The following is a 16,838-nucleotide window of genomic DNA, read 5'->3' as shown; positions in this document are numbered from 1 at the left end:
ATAGCCACTATGGAAGATGGTATGGAGAATCCTTAAAAAATTAGGAATAAAACCACCATATGACCCAACAATCTCACTCCAAGGCATATATCCTGAGGAAACCAAAATTGAAAAAGATACATGTACCCCAGTGTTCATTGCAGCACTGTTTACAATAGCTAGAACATGGAAGCAACCTAGATGTCCATCGACAGATGAATGGATAAGGAAGTTGTGGTACATATACACAATGGAATATTAGCCATAAAAAAGAATGCATTTGAGTCAGTTCTAAAGAGGTGGATGAACCTAGAGCCTATTATACAGAGTGAAGTGAGTCAAAAAAGAGAAAGATAAATATCATATACTAATGCATATATACAGAAACTAGAAAGATGGTACCAAAGAATTTATTTGCAGGGCAGCAATAGAGAAACAGACATAGAGAACAGACTTACAGACACAGGAAGAGGGAAGGAGAGGGTGAGATGTATGGAGAGAGTAACATGGAAACTTACATTACCATATGTAAAATAGATAGCCAATGAGAATTTGCTGTATCATTCAGGAAACTCAAACAGGGGCTCTGTATCAATCTGGAGGTGTGGGATGGGGAAGAAGATGGGAGAGAGTTTCAACAGGGAGGGGATATATGTATACCTATGCCTGATTCATGTTAAGGTTTGACAGAAAACAACAAAATTCTATAAAGCAATTGTCCTTCAATTAAAAAATTATTTTTTTAAGTATTCTTGCTGAAAATTAATTGCTTGAGAACTGAAAATATATATAATAGTAAGAGGAGGTCATATCCATGAGTTAAAAACCTAAAAAATATCAATGAAAAAAATCAATGAGAAAAAATACTATGGCTCAAAAGAAATGAACAGAAATTCACAGGTGACAATTTGCAAGACTGGTAAACATATGAAAAATGTTTAGCTGCACTAGTAATTACAGAAATTTAAATTTAAGTGAAATTTTGTATTATGTATCAAATTCACAAAGTTTTTGTTTTATTTTTTAGTATTATGTTCCATGTAAGCAAGTGATGGAATACTGGTAAACTGATTCAACTTTACTGAAAAGAAATTTTGCAAGAAGTAGCAGGAGCCTTAAAAAATGTTCAGTTTTCAAGTTCTAGGAATCTATCCCTGTGTGTGTGTGGGGGTGGGGTGGGGAATCAGAACACCCATGTGTCTGTTTATCACAGCACTGTTTATCATGGCAAAAAAAAAAAAAAGGAAACAACATAAATATGAAAAATTCAGGGAATGTTTAAATAAATTTTAGAACATTCGTAATACGTAAGCTCTCAACAAAAGATGTTGTTGAATCACTTTTGAGGAAAAGAGACATGGCCATGATACTAAGTGGAAAGACCAGGATGCAAAATGTATCACAGTATGAAGGTGATTATATTATTTAAAAAGTACAAATATTGGAAAGAAATATATTCAAATGCTAACTGTGGCTATCTCTGGCTGTGAATTTTACAAGTAAATTCTGTTCTCCTCTTTATACTTTTCTGTATTTTCAAGTCTTCTGCAGTGAGTGTATATTACTCTTATAATCACAACAAAATACTATAATCTACTTTATTAAATGGGGAAATGATATCCTCTTCCCTCTACTTCATAAAACCTTGAGAAGCTGCACTGAAAAATGTTCTTGAATATGGTAAATATTCACATGTTGGGATGATGGTGGACTTGTTGGTTGAATTCATTGTTTTTAGAAACTCAGAATAGTTCATAACAGAAAAATGAATTATCACCTACATCATGACAGTAACCCACAGCTAAATAGAAGTCTTGCCATATTTAGAAGTAGCACTGTCAAACTGACACTTCAGCTAGTGCTGTACCTGAAGCTGTCAGGAACAGAGAGCAACAAACTTTGTCTCCCTCACTGATCTCAATCCAATCCTTTATTTCTAACCAATCCCCTCTGCAGCATATACTTCCTGCATCCCTAAGAACAATATTTTGTTATAAAAATGTTGAAATGACAAGCAGCTTTCTTCTTATAAATGCACAGAGACAGGTGGTGACTTTTGACCTGAGAATGGAAAAGAATGAAAATTTGACAGTGTGTTTCCTCATGCCAAGCAGGAAATACATTGATCTGTCAGCATGAGACTGTTGATTAACTTCACAAATGTTTCCTGAAAGAGAAGCAAGGTGTGTAGGAAGATCATGCTGCTGCTGCTACTGCTGCTAAGTCGCTTCAGTCGTGTCCGACTCTGTGCGACCCCATAGACGGCAGCCCACCAGGCTCCCCCATCCCTGGGATTCTCCTGGCAAGAACACCGGAGTGGGTTAGGAAGATCATAGCCTGAACCTATTCATGTGTTCTGTGCTGTTTGAATATGTCAAATATTAGCACAGAACATATGAATAGAGCTGGCACAAATCAGAATGCAGGTCCCCTGGCCCCCAGCATCAACCTGTGCCCTGGTAGAACTGTCTCTTCTCCAGAGATACAAAATGAGCAGCTTTCAACCCAGGAATACAATGTGCATAATGCAGGCCTTGGGCTTCCCAGATGGCTCAGTGGTAAAGAATCTTCCTATCAATGCAGAGCTATAGGAGACACGAGTTTGATCCCTGGGTTGGGAAGACCCCTTGGAGAAGGAATCTTCTCTAAGAAGATTAAGAGAAATGGCAATGCACTCCAGTATTCTTGCCTGGAAAATTCCATAGACAGAGGAGCCTGACGGGCTATAGTCCATGGGGACAGAGTGGACACATTTCATATACAAGGGATACATATCCGAAGGTCTTGCATAATTCAAAATTAACGTATTTCATAACTAACTTTCCCGATACTGTTATTGTTGAGTGGCTGAGTTGCCTCCAACTCTTTTGAGATCCCAAGGACTGTAGCCTGCCAGGCTCCTCTATCCATGGGATTATCCCAGCAAGAATACTGGAATCTGTTGCTATTTCCTGCTCCAGAGAATTTTCCCACCAGTCCAAATCTAACATAAAGTTTGCAAATATTTGTACTTTTCATTGATTTCATGAACAAACTGACACAAAATATAAGCTCACTCAGTACTCATTCTCAGAGCCTGAGCAATCCAAGTTTCCTTAGTACTCACTGTGGCATTCATCTGGAGTAACATCCCTCTGGGCTCTGCCCCTGGCTTAGACAGTCTGAAAGTCTTCCTAGGGTCAAGCAGTGCTCTCCCAGTCCAATTCAAAGGGAACTGTGGATCTCTCTCAAGCGGTTTCATTTCATACACAGTTCCAACACATAACTCTAGGAACAAAGGAAAGAAGGGAGGTAAGGAAGGATGGAGGGAAGGAAGGGAGAAAGGAAGTAGTAAGGAAAATTTCCAAATTCTTCCATTTTTCCTGATCTTATTCACTGTGCCTAAGTCACAAATGTCCTGACACAGAAATTAATAAATATTTGTTGAGTGTCTTCCACAATGAAGAGAAAATTCAGTGCAGTTTTTCATGGAAAGACAGAAGAGGTTGGGGTTAATTAATGAAAGGACTTTTGCTATTTTCCTTCATGGATTCTGTCCAGCTTCTTATCTTTACCTTGCAAGATTCTGATATCTATCTAAAACTACAGAATTTCCAAAGACTGTTGTAAATACATATGCTATATACACATGTGAATATACTTATTTAGGCCAAAGACAGGTAACAGGACTCCAACCTGATTAGAAAGGAGTCTCTATGGGGAAAACTAAATGTGTTTGGAACAATCAGGCAGGGATGAAATTAAGGAATTCATACTTAGTCTTTGAGCAATGGAGTGACATGATTTAAAATGTGTTTGGAAACATTAGTGTGACAATAAGATGAAAAATGGGAAAGATATTAAAGGGGGAGAGTGATGCTAGGAGTGGAAGAGGATAAGGGAAGGAAACAGACCACCCTTCATATCCCTGGGTGCAAATATGGAGGACCCACTGTAGTACACCATTTCACAGAATGGACTTGAGCATCTGAGGATTTTGGTGTTTGCTGAGGGGTGTTCTGGAACCAATCCTACATAGATACCTAGGGTCTACTGTACTATGGACACTATGTGTCACTTTTTAGAATGAAAAAATGTTCCCAAAGAGTGTCTTAGGGAAAAGGAGAGGTCAAGATAATGAGGGGGCAAACTCAACATTAGTAAAAACCAAGGTCATGCAATCCAATCCCATCACTTCCTGACAAATAGAAGGGTAAAAATTTGAAGCAGTTTTCTTGGGCTCCAAAGTCACTGTGGACAGTGACTACAGCCATGAAATTAAAAGAAGCTTCCTTCTTGAAGAGAAAGTTATGATAAACTTAGCATATTTAAAAGCAGAGACATCTCTACTGATAAAGATCTGTATAGTCAAAGCTATGGTTTTTCCAGTAGTTGTGTATGGATGTGAGAGTTGGACCATAAAGATGGCAAGTGCCAAAGAATTGATTATTTTGAATTGTGGTGCTGGAGAAGATTCTTGAGAGTCCTGACAACAGCAAAGAGATCAAACCAGCCAATCCTAGAGGAAATCAACCCTGAATAGTCATTGGAAGGACTGATGCTGAAGATGAAAGTCCAATACTTTGGCTACCCAATGGGAAGAGCCGACTCATTGGAAAAGACCCTGATTCTGGGAAAGATTAAGAGCAGGAGGAGAAGAGTGCAACAGAGGATGAGATGGTTAGACAGCATCACCGATTCAATGGACATGAATTTGAGCAAACTCTGGGAGATAGTGAAGGACAGGGAAGCTTGGCATGCTGCAGTCTATGGGGTCTGCACAAAGAGTTGGACACAACTTAGTGACTGAACAACAACAAAGGGGAAAGAGAAGAAATAGGAGAAACTGATAGGGAGTTAAAAAAAAGGTTGTCAAATTAGATAAAGGAAAAAAGACTCACCTCTAAGACCTCTGGTTTACCTTTCTACTTTATCAATAGCATTTTCTTGTGCCTTCTAGAAATGTAACTTGTCAAGTATTTAATATTCCAGGTAGTGAAAATCATAATTATATACTTAAAATTTTTAATTAAGCCTTGGTTGATTTTAATTAAAAAGAAAAGAAATTAATAGGTCAAAAGCTACCATAGTGTTTAAGAAGAAGCTTAGAGAAGAACTTTTGTTGACACAAGTGTTTTTAGTGCAGGAATGTTGTCAATAAGATACAGGAAATGAAAGTAGGTCTACATTTAGTGCTGTAAAGAACTCTCCACCAAGAAGACAAAATGCATCTCTAAATTTATTTTATACACACTCTACTCTTGTGAAAATGTTCTTAAATGATAGTGAGGGATAGAGGGCTTTTGCAACATGTCACTTCTATTTACCAAGACTGTAATGTGAACTTGAGACTATGTGTCTGTTATGGAAAATTGTATTTGCTAGAATATTTACTATAAGGAACCAAGTCCATTCACTTATAGCTTTAAAGAATGATAGCTGTAAAAATTGAATTTGTTTCCCAGTTATTTTAGGATTAACCCATAGATAGTGACCTCACTAATCTTGTCTTCCTTCACCTCACTCATATATAAACAATGTAAACTTCTTTTTTGGGAAAAATATTTAAGATTTGCCTCACTATCCATACTACTTTGCAACCGATTTTGTTGAATTATTAAAATCTATATAAAATTGCATTCATCCACAAGTCCTTAATTTTGTGCTCTGCTCTCCAACCACATAGGTTGAGTGCCATCCATATTTCACCCAGCCAAAACTCTTGAAATTTTGCCAACAACATGACATTGTCATTGTTGCATACAGCCCTTTGGGAACCTGTAGAAATCCATCCTGGTAAGTTGTTGTGGTCCTTTAATGGACCGGAACCTGATGGTCCGGAGTCGATGATAAGAAAGGAAAAGAGAGAGAGAAAGAGGCTGATATTCCTTGGTTTATGCAGAAAACCAATACAGCCCTTTGACACAGGGCTTGCGTCACTCACGAAGGCACCTGACACCCTCTCGAGCAGGGTGAAGGCACAGTGCGCCTTCTCAAGAGGGTCTTAGAAGCCTGGGCAGGAGAATGAGCATGATGCATCTCTGGACTCCAAAGGATTAGCCTGAGAGAGACAGAGAGAGAAAGCAAGACATGGGGACCAAAGCTCTGATGGAACAAAGGTGTTTTAATCAACATGGTGTGGGCATATACACTGTCTTACAAGGTAATTATTCTCAACAAAGATAAAGATTAAAATTCCAGACTTACAAAACATAGGCAATCCACATTAAAGAGAGAGAGAGTTGTAAACAATCACTTTCACTGTATGGTTCATAAGAAGGAAGAGGGTACTTATCACCGTATTGAAAAACTAACAAAGGAAATGCCTGGATTCCTCAGCCCCAGGAGAGGCTTGCCTCTCCTCTTAATTAATAAGGAACAGAGGATTCCTGACAGATCCAAAACAGTACACAGGAAGCCTCCTGTTAAATGCTTCCTGACAGTAAGTAATGCAGTCTGTCTCCTCAGTAAGTATATTTCCTTTGGAGTATTAGGCTAATGTAAATTGCTTGACTGAAATGACTATTCATCTGTGTGATCTTAAGGAAGTAACAATCTCTTCAAGTCATTCTTCACATATACAAATTACAGCTAACAAAACCTTCCTCATTGAAGTGTAATAATCACTTAGACTCTACCTATGAAATTGCCTACCAGTACCTTGATTATTACCTGCCAGAGTAATATTCAGCCATATTCTCAAATTTTTGAATTTTTTGAATCTCTGTATTCAGTGGCAATACTTCTACTGTGATCTCTTCCACAGACTTAAGTAGGAAAATTTCCACTCTGATTTTAAGAGTTGTGCCTCTGCTTCTCCTTCAGTTTTCTTGCCTTTCCCTGTGTGCCTACTTCCAACTCCATTCTCTCTATAAGATCCGCCAAAGAAATATTAGTATTAGTTACCCTCTGGAAGAGTGGGATACCCAGGTGGTGCTAGTAATAAAGAACTGCCTGCCAATGCAGAAGATGCATGAGATGTGGATTCAGTCCTTGGGTCAGGAAGATCCCCTAGAGGAGGAAATGGCAACCTACTCCAGTATTCCTGCCTGGGAAATTCCATGGACAGAGGAGCCTGGTAGGCTACAGTCTAAGGGGCCTCAAAAAGTTGAACATGACTGAGCACTCTGGAAGAGGCAGGTCTATGAATCTGCCTGTCTTGATCTTCCCATACTAACCACTAGTCTTCTGAATACTCTGCATTCAGAGAACTTGGTTACAGATGACCTGAGTGTTTTGGATAGGTTACCAGGTGAAGGTGGGGGGATTGTCAGAGGAGGAGGGTGATTGGTTAACCATGGGTTCTCATTCAGTTCAGTTCAATTCAGTCATTCAGTTGTGTCTGACTCTTTGCGACCCCATGAACCACAGCATGCCAGGCCTCCCTGTCCATCACCAACTCCCGGAGTCCACCCAAACTCATGTCCATTGAGTCAGTGATGCCATCTCATCCTCTGTTGTCTCCTTCTCCTCCTGCCTTCAGTCATTCCCAACATCAGGGTCTTTTAAAATGAGTCAACTCTTCGCATCAGGTGGCCAAAGTATTGGAGTTTCAGCTTCAACATCAGTCCTTCCAGTGAACACCCACGACTGATCTCCTTTAGCATGGACTGGTTGGATCTCCTTGCAGTCCAAGGGACTCTCAAGAGTCTTCTCCAACACCCCATTTTGAAAGCATCAATTCTTCTGCACTCAGCTTTCTTTATAGTCCAACTCTCACATCCATACATGACTACTAGAAAAACCATAGTCTTAACTAGATGGATCTTTGTTGACAAAGTGATGTCTCTGCTTTTTAATATGCTGTCTAGGTTGGTCATAACTTTCCTTCCAAGGAGTAAGCATCTTTTAATTTCATTACTCAGCCTAAATATGATACATGTCTTGAATTCTTTTTTTTTTTTTTAAGGGTGAATGTCTCTTCCCCACCTTTGCTAAAGGATCCATTTCTAAATGCACTGGGGAAAAAGTACAATAAAACAGCAGCTCAAGTTGTTCTGCGTTTCAACATCCAGCGAGGAGTGGTTGTCATTCCTAAAAGCTTTAACCCTGAAAGGATCAAAGAAAACTTTCAAGTAAGAGAATTGCTTCTGGAAGTGTAAAAACCAGTGTTTTGTATTGTTTTTTTTTTTTTAAGAGAATTTTCTGTTCAGATCAATAAGAAAGCTGCAATGACTTCATATGTTATTTTATACTAACTCCTCAACCCATTCCACCCATGTCTGGATTTAATTTTAGCTGAAATTGTAATAGTTCCTAGTAACTCAGGGATTGCTTTGCTGCTTCTATGCAGTCTAGCTCCTTTATTTCTTGTTTCCTTACCTATTGACTCTGGACACAACCTTCTCCCTTCTCTGCCAGCACAGCAGGAATAGAAGGTATAAAATTTGAAATTCATAGTAGTCAACTTTCCACCTTCTTAATAGCTCTAGAAAAAATTGGGGACAAATTTGAAAATTATTGAAGATGATCATTTAGACATTATGAATGCCAGTTCAGTTCAGTTCAGACTCTGTTGTGTCTGACTCTTTGCAACCCCATGAACCACAGCACGCCAGGCCTCCCTGTCCATCACCAACTCATGGAGTCCACCCAAACCCATGTCCATTGAGTCGGTGTTGCCATCCAACCATCTCATCCTCTGTTGTCCCCTTCTCCTCATGTCCTCAATCTTTCCCAGCATCAGGGTCTTTTCAAAGGAGTCAGCTCTTCCCATAAGGTGGCCAAAGTATTGGAGTTTTAGCTTCAACATCAGTCCTTCCAATGAACACCCAGGACTGATCTCCTTTAACATGGACTGGTTGGATCTCCTTGCAGTCCAAGGGACTCTCAAGAGTCTTCTCCAACACCACAGTTCAAAAGCATTCATTCTTTAGCACTCAGCTTTCTTTATAGTCCAACTCTCACATCCATACATGACCACTGGAAAAACCATAGCATTGACTAGACAGACCTTTGTTGACAAAGTGATGTCTCTGCTTTTTAATATGCTGTCTAGGTTGGTCATAACTTTCCTTCCAAGGAGTAAGTGTCTTTTAATTTCAAGGCTGAAATCACCATCTGCAGTGATTCTGGAGCCCAGATAAATAAAGTCAGCCACTGTTTCCCCATATATTTGCCATGACGTGATGGGACCAATGCCATGATCTTAGTTTTCTGAATGTTGAGCTTTAAGCCAACTTTTTCACTCTCCTCTTTCACTTTCATCAAGAGGGCTTTTAGTTCGTCTTCACTTTCTATCTTAAGGGTGGTGTCATCTGCATATCTGAGGTTATTGATATCTGTCCCAACAATTTTGATTCCAGCTTGTGCTTCCTCCAGCCCAGCATTTCTCATGATGTACTCTGCATATAAGTTAAATAAGCAGGGTGACAATATACAGCCTTGACATACTCCTTTTCCGATTTGGAACCAGTCTGTTGTTCCATGTCCAGTTCTAACTGTTGCTTCTTAACCTGCGTACAGATATCTCAGGAGGCAGGTAGGATAGTCTGGCATTCCCATCTCTTTCAGAATTTTCCACAGTTTATTGTGATCCACACAGTCGGAGGCTTTGGCATAGTCAATAAAGCAGAAATAGATGTTTTTCTGGAACTCTCTTGCTTTTTCGATGATCCAGCAGATGTTGGCAATTTGATCTCTGGTTCCTCTGCCTTTTCTTTTTTTTTTTTAAAATATTTGTCATAGTTATTTTTTTATTGAAGTATAATTGATTTACAGTGTCGTGTTAGTTACTGCTATACAGGAAAGTGATTCAGTTATATATACACTCTATTTTATTTTTTATTATTATTTTTTAAATTTTATTTTATTTTTAAACTTTATAATATTGTATTAGTTTTGCCAAATATCGAAATGAATCTGCCACAGGTATACCCGTGTTCCCCATCCTGAACCCTCCTCCCTCCCCTCCCCTCCCTCTGGGTCGTCCCAGTGCACCAGCCCCAAGCATCCAGTACCGTGCATCAAACCTGGACTGGCAACTCGTTTCATACATGATATTATACATGTTTCAATGCTATTCTCCCAAATCTCCCCACCCTCTCCCTCTCCCACAGAGTCCATAAGACTGATCTATACATTGGTGTCTCTTTTGCAGTCTCGTACACAGGGTTATTGTTACCATCTTTCTAAATTCCATATGCATGCGTTAGTATACTGTATTGGTGTTTTTCTTTCTGGCTTACTTCACCTCTGCCTTTTCTAAAACCAGCTTGAACATCTGGAAGTTCACGGTTCACATATTGCTGAAGCCTGGCTTGGAGAATTTTGAGCATTACTTTACTAGCATGTGTGATGAGTGCAATTGTGCGGTAGTTTGAGCATTCTTTGGCATTGCCTTTCTTTGGGATTGGAATGAACACTGACCTTTTCCAGTCCTGTAGCCACTGCTGAGTTTTCCAAATTTGCTGGCATATTGAGTTCAGCACTTTCACAGCATCATCTTTCAGGATTTGAAATAGCTCAACTGGAATTCCATCACCTCCACTAGCTTTGTTCATGGTGATGTTTCCCGAGGCCCACTTGACTTCACATTCCAGGATGTCTGGCTCTAGGTGAGTGATCACACCATCGTGATTATCTGGGTCATGAAGATCTTTTTTGTACAGTTCTTCTGGGTATTCTTGCCACCTCTTCTTAATATCTTCTGCTTCTGTTAGGTCCATACCATTTCTTTCCTTTATTGAGCCCATCTTTGCATGAAATGTTCCCTTGATATTTCTTATTTTCTTGAAGAGATCTCTAGTCTTTCCCATTCTATTGTTTTCCTCTATTTCTTTGCACTGATCGCTGAGGAAGGCTTTCTTATCTCTCCTTACTATTCTTTGGAACTCTGCATTCAGATGCTTATATCTTTCCTCTTCTCCTTTGCTTTTCACTTCTCTTCTTTTCACAGCTATTTGTAAGGCCTCCTCAGACAGCCATTTTGCTTTTTTGCATTTCTTTTTCTTGGGGATGGTCTTGATCCCTGTCTCCTGTACAATGTCACGAACCTCTGTCCATAGTTCACCAGGCACTCTATCAGATCTAGTCCCTTAAATCTATTTCTCACTTCCACTGTATAGTTATAAGGGATTTGATTTAGGTCATACCTGAATGATCTAGTGGTTTTCTGCACTTTCTTCAATATAAGTCTGAATTTGGCAAGAAGGAGTTCATGATCTGAGCCACAGTCAGCTCCCAGTCTTGTTTTTGCTGACTGTATAGAGCTTCTTCATCCTTGGCTGCAAAGAATATAATCAATCTGATTTTGGTGTTGACCATATGGTAATGTCCACATGTAGATTCTTCTCTTGTGTTGCTGGAAGAGGGTGTTTGCTATGACCAGTGCGTTCTCTTGGCAGAACTCTATTAGCCTTTGCCCTGCTTCATTCTGTACTCCAAGGACAAATTTACCTGTTACTCCAGGTGTTTCTTGATTTCCTACTTTTGCGGTCCAGTCTCCTATAATGAAAAGGACATCTTTTTTGGGTGTTAGTTCTAGAAGATCTTGCTTCCCTGGTGGCTCAGAGGTTAAAGCGTCTGCCTGCAACGCAGGAGACTTGGGTTCATTCCCTGAGTTGGGAAGTTCCCCTGGAGAAGGAAATGGCAACCCAGTCCAGTATTCTTGCCTGGAGAATCCCATAGAGAGAGGAGCCTGGTAGGCTACAGTCCGAGGGGTCGCAAAGAGTTGGACAGGACTGAGCGACTTCATTTTCACTTTCACTTTCTAGAAGGTCTGTAGGTCTTCATAGAACCGTTCACCTTCAGCTTCTTCAGTGTTACTGGTCGGGACATAGATTTGGGTTATCGTGATATTGAATAGTTTGCCTTGGAAATGAACAGAGATCATTCTGTCGTTTTTGAGACTGCATCCAAGTACTGCATTTTGGACTCTTTTGTTGACTATGATGGCTATTCCATTTCTTCTAAGAGATTCCTGACCAGAGTAGTTGATATAATGGTCATCCAAGTTAAATTCACCCATTCCAGTACATCTTAGTTCGCTGATTCCTAGAATGTTGATGTTCACTCTTGCCATGAATGCCAACCTCCTTTATTTCCTCTATAAGTAATCTGTAACCAGCATTATAAATTATAGATTAGAAAACATGTCACTAGAGAATGGAGTAATTAGTTTATCATGCTTCTTCCAAAGAATAACTGCTAGGTATTAATAAATGCAGCTATAGGAAAGTACCATGTAAAGTTAATCATTACCCATCAGTTGATAATTAAAATCTCAAAAGTAAGTTGTTTTTTGTCTTACTCATAAAGATAAAAATGGGACAGTATTTACCCCCTCAGATAGGGAAATAATCAGAATGCTGAAAATATGTGGGAAAACAGGCAGTTTCATATAATGCTGTCAGAAATACTAATTGATGTAAGATTTGGAGAAAGATCTTTTTCCAGCTCCATCAAATTTCAAATATATATATCTATATATATATATCTATATCTCCACTGACCTGACAATCTTTTCCTATAGATGCATTTGCATGTTTATGTGCATGTATACAGATGTTTATTACAGCATATTTTATCAGCTAAAAAAAAAAGACTGGAAACAATTTTCAGTAGGATCTTAAAAAACAAATTATTATTTATTTGTACAATGAAAGATTATATAGCCATTTTTATGTACTTTTCTTTTTTAAAGAACTCTATTGAGGTTAAATTGAAATGCAATGAGCTGAACATAAAGCGTAACATTGGAAAAGTTTTGACATATGTACACACCATGAAACCACCACAATCAGCGGAATAAAGATCTCTAGTATCTCCAACAGTCTCTTTAGGCCCCTTTAGAATCTATCCCTCCTGGTCCCCAAGCCCAAGCCAAGTACTGATTTGCTTTCTATCCCTAAAGACTAGTTTGCATTTCTTAGAATGTCATATAAATGAATTTACATAGTATGTGTGTCTTTATAGCCATTTTTAAATACTGAAGTGAAAATATAAATACCGATGTGGGAAGACATCCATATCAGATAATTATCTTCCGGGCTTTTTTGCTACCACATGAAGGAATGCAATTCAAACTTACCAAAGAAAAAAAAGATACAATTTACTGATTCTCATAACTGGAAAATTCATGGATAGATCAGACATGACTGGACACATCTATTCAAATGATTTATAAAGGGACTGAGTTCTCCCCACCCCCTTTCTCCATATGGTAGCACACACAGTCCAGGTTAATCTATTACTCATGTTTAGTAAGGACAATCACAGAGAAAGGCTTCTATCTCTATCAATCCCTGCTTGTCCCTTTATGGGTCATTGCTACCCTCATAATAATCAGTGTCCAATGAACAAGATACCTTGATTGGTCCCCTGAGCGCCATCCCTTTTCCTGTGCTAAAGGAGGTGATGTCATGTGACAGATAGCCACTCTCAGTGGGGGAAGGTGTTAAGAAGAAAGGAAGCTTGTAAGGATTTATTTTTTAAGTGATTTCTTCATGACTGTTTTATGTTATAATAAAATTCCTTATACAATATCATAAACTCTAATACTTGGATAATAAATAATCAAAGGAAAGAATGCTCTGAAAAGACCACTTGGAAATGATCCTTGGGGAAGTGACGAAGTAAATCATACACATCTATATGATGGATGCAGTGGCTAGATAGTCAGTCTGTATATTTTGGCAGAAGAAATCACCAAGACATATTATGCGAATGAGATAAAGCTGCAGAATGATAAAAATATGATACAATTATTGCATTTTGCTCTTGGTGTGCTCAATGTTTGGAAGGAATCTGTAGGAAGGAGACTAGGACTGATGTGGTGGATATCAAGGCACTTTTGGTTTTTTTACTCCATAAATGTCAATGTACTTCTATAGTCTTTCATTTACAAAGAAGTCTTTCATTTCTTTACATATATTTATGTATTACATAATTAAAATTTATTAATGTAAATTACTAAAATAAAAGCTTTTTAGAAAGATACAAAAGTAATAGAAGATAGATTGTAAACAGATAAACCAAGCATTAAAAATAAAAATAAGCTAAAACAAACTATTAAAATGTTCATAATGGACCATCATAAAACCAAGGTATAAAGTCTATAAGCTAAAAAGAAAATAAAACAATGAAAATGTAATTAGAATTAAAAGGTAGATGAAGAGACATTAAAAGTGATGAAAGGATTAACAGGATGAAATAAAGCAAATTAAAAGTTAAAAAAAATACATAAGCAAATTTAGAGACCAGGGAATATTTTTGTAAAAAAAAGTGTATGAAGATCACTGTCCAGAATCAAAAGCTCAGCATCTTATACCAAAGTAGTAAGAATTCCTTACTTCTAGAATTTCAGGAAATGTTCTGAATGCATATTGTTTCAGAACACCTGAAATTTATTGCAAGATGTCCCCAGCAGGATTGTCTTAAAGACCAAGGGCAAGAAGAATTCCAGCTCCCCATAGGTGGGATGGCCTCCCAGCATCTGCCTAGTTCCTTTAGGACATTTGCAGAGATGTCCATAATCTTTGAAGGGCTCTCACTGCTGGCCCCTCTCCCTGATCCCAAGCTTGACTCATCTTCTACTATTCCAAATGTCTGTTTTTTTGTTTCTGTTATTTCAGATCTTTGACTTTTCTTTCACTGAAGAAGAAATGAAGGACATTGAAGCCTTAAATAAAAACATCCGCTTTGTGGAAATGCTCATGTGAGTTCTGGGGGATCATGAATCAGTTTCTGCCCAGTGGTGCTGGGTTGTCAAGAGTCAACCAACAGGCTCTTAGAAATCAGGCCCATGTCCATAGAAGGAACAAGGGTAAAGGTCGGTGGGCAGCATGTATTGGATTAGGAACTTCGTACAAACCTGCATTTTTATTTAAAAGAAGACTTCTGGCATTTAGGACATTTCCATTGGTTACGTTAAGGCATAACAGGCTAAAGACAGTGAGGAGAAATAAGTCACTGTGTTCATATGTTAATACAATGGTGGCATATTCAAACAACATATTTATTTCTTCCTTAAAAATCAAAGTGGGCACAAATTAGAGCAAAGCTGTCAGCAAGAACAATTCTTGGGAAAGAGGCATGAGAGTGTAGGAGAAACAGCACCAAGTTGGGAAACAAGAAACTTGAGTTTTAGACAAATGTTTGCCTATAAGAGTTGGAGTATTTGGTTTACCTATTGCCTGACTTTAAAGAAAGTGAAAGTGAAGTTGCTCGGTCATGCCCAACACTTTGCGACCCCATGGACTGTAGCCCACCAGGCTCCTCCATCTATGGAATTTTCCAGGTAAGAGTGCTGGAGTGGGTTGCCATTTCCTTCTCCAGGGGATCTTCCCAACCCAGGGATGGAACCCAGATCTCCTGCATTGTGGGCAGACGCTTTACCGTCTGAGCCACCAGGGAAATTGCCTGACTTCCAACAGAAAAATTCCTTCAAAGTGTAGCCAAGTTCACCTATCAACAGAAATAACCCTTTAATCTCTGAATATTACAGAGCCTTAAAAATTAAAAATGAATATAGTTCATGCATATATACATGTATATATTTGTATACACACATACCTTTTTTGCTTAATCATTATTCATTAGTATTTCCAGTTCTTAAAATCATATGGATACTAATCTTTTTACAATCTTCTCTTCAAGTGAGTATTTTTAAAATGCTAATTAAGATGGTTCATATAGTTTGGGCACTTACTTATTGGTCTCACTATTTTTCATAAGTCAGAAACTGCTGACTATGCTGATACTGAATTTCTAAATCAATTTCTGAATTAATAAAACAGCTTTCTAATGTGACTTTTCCAGGGGAAGAAATTAATTGACATCAAAAAGCACCTCCTAGCCTCAAGAACAAAAAAGTAAACACAAACATGTAACTAACAAACATTTATAGGTTAACTAACAGATCTCAAAGATAAACTATTTCTATGTAATAAATATCTAAATTAAAAAGAGATAGTAAGAGAAGCAAATCCACCAATGTGCTGCTATTTTTACAGTTGGTTGGTGACATTAATTGGTTTGACATTTGACATTTTTAATACCTAGTTCTAACAACACTGCGAAAATAACTCATTGCACCAGGAAATAACTAGAAAAATCAGCAAGGAGAAACAAAGATTGATTTTAAAAATATATCATTTAGAAATGCTGGGCCACTGTTCTATTTTTCATCTGGGTGAGCTTTGAGAGCCTTTTTGGTTTTGTTTAATATTTTATTGACAATTTAAAGCACATAATACTTACAGAGAACTAAATCTTAGGTGTTTCAGGACAGGCGCACACACTGCAGTCCTTTTATAGACTGTTTCACCATTATTCTTGCCTGAAGAATCTCATGGACAGAGGAGCCTGGTGGGCTACAGTCCAAAGAGATGCAACGATTTGGACATGACTGAGCACACATGCACACACAGCCTTCCTCTACCCACCCCCTACTCCACACACACACCTACACCAGAGTGCTATCTGGGGCTTCAGTAAAAGGCACTGGCTTGAGAGGAACCATGGGCAGAAGCTGGGCACAAAATATAAATGTAATGAGTAAGAGAAAAGAGGGAGTGGTTGGCAAAATTATCAAAAGATGCTAGTAATACACACAGACGTGCAACTTTAGAAGTGAACTTTTTCCCTTTGGGGGAATTGTTTTGGCAGGTGGTGTGACCATCCCGAATACCCATTCCATGATGAATACTGACTTCAGAGAACTCCACAGCAGATATTTTCCCTTCTACGTGTGCTAGGACTTTGGGTTGGTGGTTGCTCCAGCCGTGGAAATGGCTTACTATCCTCAGATCAAGTGGTGATAGAGATATTTAACTTGTGTGTAGTGTTAGCGACTTTGATTTAACTATGTGGGGCTGGGAGGAGGTTTAAATCTATTGAAATAACTGTTGGAAATTATCAGCTAATGTTTTATTAAATCA

General features: G+C 38.5%; 1 protein-coding gene across 2 annotated transcripts in view; it reads left to right on the top strand.

Moving 5' to 3' along the window:
- AKR1D1 (aldo-keto reductase family 1 member D1) overlaps nucleotides 1–16,609 on the top strand; it is a 50,326-nt gene extending 33,717 nt beyond the window's left edge. For both annotated transcript variants that reach the window (XM_005897686.3, XM_005897685.3), the window contains 4 exons: nucleotides 5,645–5,754; nucleotides 7,868–8,033; nucleotides 14,532–14,614; nucleotides 16,567–16,609. In XM_005897686.3, the coding sequence (XP_005897748.1) occupies nucleotides 5,645–5,754; nucleotides 7,868–8,033; nucleotides 14,532–14,614; nucleotides 16,567–16,609 (402 nt within the window). The remainder of the gene's footprint in view (nucleotides 1–5,644; nucleotides 5,755–7,867; nucleotides 8,034–14,531; nucleotides 14,615–16,566) is intronic.
- Nucleotides 16,610–16,838: the final 229 nt, after the last annotated feature.

This window comes from Bos mutus, chromosome 4 (assembly GCF_027580195.1).
Source record: "Bos mutus isolate GX-2022 chromosome 4, NWIPB_WYAK_1.1, whole genome shotgun sequence".
NCBI classification, from domain to species: Eukaryota; Metazoa; Chordata; class Mammalia; order Artiodactyla; family Bovidae; genus Bos; species Bos mutus.
Note: the sequence above shows the minus strand (reverse complement) of the source record. Positions and strands in the feature narration are given on the sequence as shown.